Genomic DNA, 7,795 nt, shown 5'->3' with positions numbered 1-7,795 from the left:
GATGGATGGACTGATGGATGGGCACACAGATAAACAGTTTAATTTGCATTTCTCTATGTCTTAGATGTCATGTTTGTGGACATTTAAGAGGAAGGAAAATCTGGGCTTAATCGGTGGAGCATGTGACTCTTGATCTCAGGGTTATGAGTTCGAGACCCATGTTGGGGGTAGAGATTACTAAAAAAAATAAATACACTTTCAAAAGAAAAAAAATTTTTGATTAAAAAAAAAAAAGCAAGGAGTTAGCCTGGCTGGCTTAGTGGGAAGAGCATGGGACTCTTGATCTCAGGGTTCGAGCCCCATGTTGGGTGTACAGATTACTTAAAAAATAAAATCTAAAATAAAATAAAAAAAGATGAAAGAACACCTGTAATTAGTATCCTCCCAAAAAGTTTTTGCTAGATCCCATCCTGGTCTTCATTCAACAAAAACCATTTGTCTTAAGCACTTAACATGTGTTAGACACATGGATATAGATTTGAACAAAGTAAGAAAAGTTCCTGTCTTCAGGGAGCTCACTCTACAGTGTAGGAGATAAGTACTAAAAGGTGATTACACAAATAATTTTTTAACTATAGTTGTAATCGCTATGTGTTTTTTGTTTTTGTTTTATTGAGATACAATTCATAAAATTCACCCTTTAAAAAGCATATAATTTAGTGGTCTTTAGTATATTTACAAAGTGGTTTTTTACTCTTAAAATGATACAGTTGAGTGAAAAATTCAGTCTAATCTGTTGTTTTGTTGGCACAACCACAAACAATGGGCTTAACTACTCCAACAGACTTTACATTATGTTAGCGTTGCATTGTCTATGATCGTTAACCTCATAAAGGAAGGGACTTGGGAGAAGGTCAAGGAAGGTCAAGTGAGACATGATGTCCTGGAAGCTGCTCCAAGGAAGAATTCTTTTGACACATATGGAAGCTTCTTCTTATCCCAGATGCCCCAGTGAGAACTTTCTTTTCTACCTCCAACTTGAACTTACTGGTCCTGGGCCACCTCCACAGTACCCTCTAATTCTATTTTTCTGAGAGTGTATCCCAAGAAGGTCCCAAAGGAGAAGTAGAAGTCAAGAGTTGACAACCCTCAGGATCTACGCCATGTATCCTACAGCTCAAGTTTCAAAGGGCAGTAACACTTTCCATGATGTAGCTCAGTTGACTATTTCAGGAAAATCGCCACTCGGTCATCTTAGTACATGTCAGTTCACTTGAAATGTTAAGGCGTCTGTGTTCTCAGACACCCTGCAGGTTTATCAGCTGGGGCCCCTGTAGGATTTAAAGGGAGTTTGGTTTCTTGCTCTTTCGGAGTTCATTTGCCTTCATGTTTTCTAAGAAGGCAAGCAGTCTCCCTTATGAGGTATTGGGAAGGAGGCGGGGTAGATGAGGCAAAGCTGCTTTGTACCTGAACTACCTCCTACTGGTGGCTAAGCTCTCAGGGACTGGTCTGGTTGGCAGATAGCCATCTATCTGTACAGAAGTTCCAGGGCTACCCCTTCCCTTGATAACACGAACTTCCTTGGGAGATAAGTTGTGGCCTCACCAAGAGATCTGGAAAGGGGTAGATGAGTCTGAGTGTTATTCAGAGAGTTTTGTAACAGCCCTCTTAAGACATTGGTATCGATGGTGAAATTCACCATTGTAGGTAGATACTTTAAGATGATGACAACCCTAATAATGTGTATAGTCTTATACACATTGCAGAGCACTTTCATATGCCTTATCCGGCCAATTCTCACATCTGCCTTGGGAAGCAGCAGGGCTGTGGTATTCCCATATTTTAGATGAGAGACTTGGAACCCAGAGAAGTAACTTGCCCACCATGACAAAGCTGGCTCATCTGTCCTCAGTCTTTTCTTTCCACTCTTTAAAAACATGCCTACTTTCTCTAGTGCACTGTTCTGTGATATTTTTTACCCTATGATTTGCTCATGATTGTCAGTTCCATTCACATTACTTAGGTAAAACACCTGCTTGTATAAATGCTGACATTAAAAAGAATGTCATGAATGCATCTGACAGTTAATTTTATTCACTAGTTCCCTTCTGCTCCATAGATTCCTGTGAGTTTGGGTTAATTAAGCTGAGTTCTAATTTTGCTCTCAAGTGAGTGATCCTTTGTGTTGAATCAACAGCTGAGTTATCATCCCTGGGCTGTGATTAGTGACAGAGCCTCGGGAAAGCCTCTGTTCCTTCCCCCCCTAGAGCATAGGGTGGCCGTGGAGGGCTTCTGGATGTGAACAACAGGACTGTACACAAATTGCTTCTGACTATACATGTGCATCATCCTCTACTCCTGTTAAAGGTACATGACTGATGGTGGACTTGGCCTCTATACTCGTCGCCTGAACCGACTCCCTGATGGGATGGCTGTGGTACGGGAAACCCTACAAAGAAATACCTCCTTGGGCCTCGGAGATGCCGACAGGTAAGTGTGCTCCACTTGGGACTGACCAGGTACAGAGATCCTTCCAGAGTGGCCTGACAAATGAGGGCGTGATATTGAGTGTGAGCATAGGGGCACTGCTTTAATCCACATGGGGGGTTGGGAGGCCTTGAAACCTGGGCTCAGGAGCTGGCACAGCGGGTAGGAGGCGGCGGCTGAAGGGGGTTCTTGAGCCCCACTTTCAGTTAGGGTAGTGCCTCTGACAGCAGTAACGGAGGGAGTTCAGGCTCGGGTAGCTTTCGTTTTTGTTTTGACCATTGCCACTGCATCTTTGTTAATTCAGCAGGCCCTGGGGATCTGCTTTACTTCTGTTAGCCAGCTTTCTAGGTATTGTGTCTTGGAACAGAGTCCCTGATGATACACAGGTCTGTGTGCAGAGGGAGCACTCTTGGCCATGGCTGATCAGGCTTCACGTAGGTCTCCTGTGGCCTGGCGACGGGAAGCAAGGCCTGAGGAGGTAGTTTATATACCACATGCTGGCAGTCGACACTATAGGGCTTGACGGGTCTTCACTGCAGCCACCATCCGAGATGTAAAGAGCTTCAGAGAACATTACAGTAATGAGGACTATTTGGTAATCCTTACTTGGACCAAATGGATTCTATGGCCTTGGGCAATCGATTAAAGTAGGGGTTTGGACCTCATGATTTCCAAGATCCCTTCCAGCTCTAATGTGTGCTGTGTTTCTAGATTGCAATACCTTTTGGTGATCTGACTGTTGAAAGGCTTTACTGGCGTCCTTAACCTCTTTCCCCACGTGGGGTGAGGAGACAGAATGTGGAATTTAGATGTGTGTGCTGAAAGTCACATTACATTTTCGGGTGCTAATCCTCATGTGCCAGAAAGGCCACATATTTGTAGCACAGACGTGATTTCTTACTGTTCTCTTTGCCAGACATTCTTTTTACAAAGAACTAAGTGATGTCTGGTTCTCTGGCTTCAGAGATATAGGGCAGCACGGTAAGGAGATTGAGGCTGAACTTACCTCCAGGAATGGAATTTGCCCAAGAGGAAGCTTCATCTTCTCTCCTGGGATGGCTCAGAAGCTGGGGCTGGTGTAGAGAACACTGAATTCGTTGTCAGGAAGTTGGGATCTGGCCCAGGCTCTGCCACTGACTTGAATATGTCCTTCTCAGAGCCCTCCCCAGTGTCCAGGCTGCTGATTTGTACCACAGATGACAAAGGCTCTTCACCACAGTGCCAGCTCAAGTCAGTTTTTTTCCGGTCATTAACTCGTTTAAAAGTATTCGTTCGAGAGGCGCCTGGGTGGCTTAGTTGGTTGGGCGTCCGGTTCGGTTCAGGTCATGATCTCACGGTTCGTGGGTTCAAGCCCTGCATCAGGCTCTGTGCTGACAGCTAGCTCAGAGCCTGGAGCCTGTCTTTGGATTCTGTGTCTCCCTCTTTCTCTGACCCTCCCCTGCTCACACTGTATCTCTCTCTCTCTCTCAAAAATAAATAAAACATTAAAAAAAAGTATTGGTTTGAAAATTTCATAGAAAGGTGAACCATTCGAGAACTGCTCCTTCTAAGGCCAGAAGCTCTGTAACTAAAATCTTTAGAGGAAATACTACCAGGGAGACAATCAGTGGTAACATCCCCACTGGATATTTCATAATTTACCCAGTTATTTTGCTTATTTGTCTTCTCCTGTAAACATGTAGCTGGTTTGTGAATCTATTAGCGTGAAATTCGGGCTTTACAGGATACATTTTCCTTTTACAAGATACAGTTCCGAAAGAAAACTCTTTGTGAGGTCGTTTAATTTAATGCTTCATTGCAGGGTTAATGGAATTATTACAGATCACAGCTGAGCTCTTTTTTGCTTTTGGAAGTAGAGGATTGCGGCAGGGGCTAGAAAGATGGATAGCATTTGCCATTTTGTTCTAGTTCAGACTATTTGATGGGACCAATTGGTCCACAATGTCTTCTGGTTCTCCCCAGACTGGACTGCTCAGATGTGAATATTTAAGACCAAATGGATAATTGACCAACTTTTAACGAAAGATTTCAGGGGCGCTTGGGTGGCTCGGTCAGTTAAGTGTCCAACTGGCCCAGGTCATCATCTCACAGTTTGTGAGTTCCAGCCCCACACTGGGCTCTCTGCTGACAGCTCTGTCCTCTGTCCGCCTCTCTCTCTGCCCCTCCCCTGCTCGTGTGCACGCTCTCTCTCTTTCTCTCTCAAAAATAAACAAACATTAAAAAATACTAAAAAGAAAAAAATTCAGATGGATTTTTTTAAAAAGTAGGATTTAATACTGCTTGTAAATTTCCTGTTTCATCTAAGCTTTGGCCTGTAAGCAGTGAGATGTTTTAGGTTCTCAAATATGTTAAATTTTGTTAATTCCAAAGTTATTTTAAATTGACCACATAAAAGCTTCGTTTTTGGCTAAGTTCAAATAATAGTAGATTTGTTGCCATAAAGTTCTTCATGTCTCTTCCAAAAACTATATCCTAATGAGTTTTCTCAAAGTGGGAAGCTAACATTAGTGGTATAGGAAATAATTTTAGGTAGTACACAGGGAGATATTTATTTTCAACAATTACACTTTAACTGTAGTGTTTAAAAAAATCGTAACTAGTACATCAAACCCAAGATTTTACAAATACTGTTTAGGGTAAAGAATAGTGTAGGTGTGAGACAACTGAATGTGAAATATCAAGGAAGATATCACAGATGGTGTGCAGATATTTTTTAAAATAGTATGCAAATGACTGCTGACTAGGTAATCCTATTATTCTCCTTTAAATAAGAAAAATGTTCTTTAAATTATTTAAATTAGACAAGTGGGAAAATGAAGACAAAAAGGCAGCACCTTTCTGGAATTCTTCCCTTTTAACCTGAAAAAAGAAGGTCCCAGAGCTGAAGTATTTCCAGGAAATTCTTTTTTTGAAAAGACAGCCTAGAGGCGCCTGGGTGGCTCAGTCAGTTAAGCATCCAACTGTTGATCTCAGCTCAGGTCTTGATCTCAGGGACCTGAGTTCAAGCCCTGCTTTGGGCTCCGCTCTGGGCATGAAGCCTACCAAAAATAAAAATTAAAAAGCTCAATTCTTAAGGGTTCGTGCATAGGCAGCAGACTCCATGCGTTCCACAAGGAAAATAGGAAAAGTACTGAGAGATTAGACCTCAGCCATGGAAGAAGAGCATAAGAAGGACAGACCACCTCACCGCACCAGCAGGAAAATCATTAACCACAGCAGCACAGCTCTGGAGAGCAGCTCTTCCAGGGTAAGGCCCTAAAAGACACTGATCTACCAGACAGACCATGGCTGTTTGCAACAGGATGTGGCTTGGGTATCTTCAGGGCTATTAAAAGTAACTGATAGGAATGTGTACCTTCAGAGCCTGGGAGATAGGGGCCATGTCAGTTTGTGAGTCTTGAATGTCACCAGCCTGCTTCTGAGTAATAATAAATGATGATAATAAAGCCACAGTGCCATGTCTGCCCTTGATCTCCTGTCACTATTTGGGGTTACCACTCCTGGGCTCCAGCTTTTACCTGATAGTCATCAGTGGCTACTTCCAGCAAACGAGAACCAGCCGGCTGAGGGGGCAGGATCAAAAGGGACAAATGGGGGTAGCTTGTTACAAGTCATGGGCCCCAGATAACAAATAAAGAGAAGCTGGGCATGGAGGTCCCCTGAGCTGCAGCCTGGGAGCAAGAAATACGACTTGGAGATCCTAGAGACCGGCCTCGCAGACAGTTATGTGGTTTGTTCCCTCCCACCAGTTCCTGCATGCCGTCCCCTCAGAACCCGTCAAAAGTTCTTGAACTCCTGCAAGTTGAGTGCTTTCAAAGCTTAAAGCTCAGATCTGGGAAAATTTCCATTCCCAAGAACCTTTCTTCAACCCTCCAAAGCATTGCTGTGCTCATGGCCCTTGCTGTCACCACCGTCACACTGTCATGTGCAGCGGGCGGAAGCAGTTAGAGGCTTCTCCTAAATGCATTCCCTGGTCATGCAGGTGTCACTGAGGGCCTGAGGACAGAAATCAGGCTCTTTGTGCATATGTAGATCAGGAGGGCTATGGAATTACTTGGTAACTTTCTTCTAAACCATTAGAATATTTATTGAACTCTGGGCACCTAGGTGGGTCGGTCGGTTAAGTGTCTGACTTTGGCTCAGGTCATGATCTCACTGTTCTTGAGTTTGAGCCCCACATTGGGCACTATGCTGTCAGCTCAGAGCCTGGAGCCTGCTTTGGATTCTGTGTTTCCCTCTCTCTCTCTGCCCAATCCCTGCTTGCACTCTCTCTCTCTCTCTGAAAAATAAATAAACATTAAAAAAAAATATTTCTTGAACTCCACTGGTTTTTATTAACTTGAGTACTAAAAATAGCAAAATGCAAATGCTTGTATGGTAACACGTCTGCCTGAGACTTGCACAAAATGCCAGTGGCCCTCTGATGTCACGCCAACGAACCGGGCAGGAAGAAGGAACCATTTTCATTCCTTCTTGTTACAAGGTTTTCATTCCCCTCCAAGTTCTGAATTTTGTAGGTGGTGAGATTGCACTTTCCATTAGGATTCAGAGTCATCGTACAAACTTGACCATCTGCATTTGGGGCCCTGACCTTGGTGCCCAGAGCTGTCCCAGTTTCAGCTTGAATTGAGAGTCCCACGATGTCAGGATGTAACTATGCAACCTGGTATTTCACCAGCCTGCCAAGCTGAGCCCTCCTTCTCGCTGGGAATGTCACAAGATCTCCAAGAGCCCTAGGGCACTGCTGAACAGGGCGGCCTCCTGGCACCAAATCATGTATTCACAGACGCAGGCCTGACTGGCAGAGAGGAGTCTAATCCAGGCCAGAAGTCCCTAGGCAGCTGATGGAATTGGTGGGAGCCCTTCCCAGGTGGTAGGGCCCCAGTGCAGGTATTTCTTAGTTACAGCCGCTGCTGGAATATGCAGATGAGAGGAAGCCCAATGGGAACCACTCCCTCGCCCTCCCTTCTAAGCCCACGGTAGACAGAGTGATGGCCCCAGCGTGTCCACAGCCTAATCCCCCAAACTGGTGATATGTTATACCACACGGCCAGGAGGAATTACTGTTGTCTATCAGCAGATGTTTAGAGCGATTACCCTGGATTATCCTAGTGGGCCCAGTGTGATCACCAGGCCCTTAAAAGTGAGTGAGGTGGGGGGCACCTGGTTGTCTCAGTCAGTTAGGCATCAGATTTTGGCTCAGGTCACGATTTCACTGGTCCTGAGTTTGAGCGCTGCATCGAGCTCTGCGCTGACAGCTCAGAGCCTGGAGCCTGCTTTGGATTCTGTGTCTTCCTCTCTCTCTCTCTGCCCCTCCCCAACTTGTGCTCTCTCTCTCTCTCAAAAATAAATAAACATTAAAAAAAAA

General features: G+C 44.5%; 1 protein-coding gene across 2 annotated transcripts in view; it reads left to right on the top strand.

Moving 5' to 3' along the window:
• The window catches only part of NAV2 (neuron navigator 2), a 373,160-nt gene that overhangs the window by 250,021 nt on the left and 115,344 nt on the right, over positions 1 to 7,795 (top strand). For both annotated transcript variants that reach the window (XM_029956497.1, XM_029956496.1), the window contains exon 11: positions 2,308 to 2,430. In XM_029956497.1, coding sequence (XP_029812357.1) covers positions 2,308 to 2,430 — 123 coding nt within the window. The remainder of the gene's footprint in view (positions 1 to 2,307; positions 2,431 to 7,795) is intronic.

Source organism: Suricata suricatta, chromosome 11, assembly GCF_006229205.1.
Source record: "Suricata suricatta isolate VVHF042 chromosome 11, meerkat_22Aug2017_6uvM2_HiC, whole genome shotgun sequence".
Taxonomy (NCBI): Eukaryota; Metazoa; Chordata; class Mammalia; order Carnivora; family Herpestidae; genus Suricata; species Suricata suricatta.
Note: the sequence above shows the minus strand (reverse complement) of the source record. Positions and strands in the feature narration are given on the sequence as shown.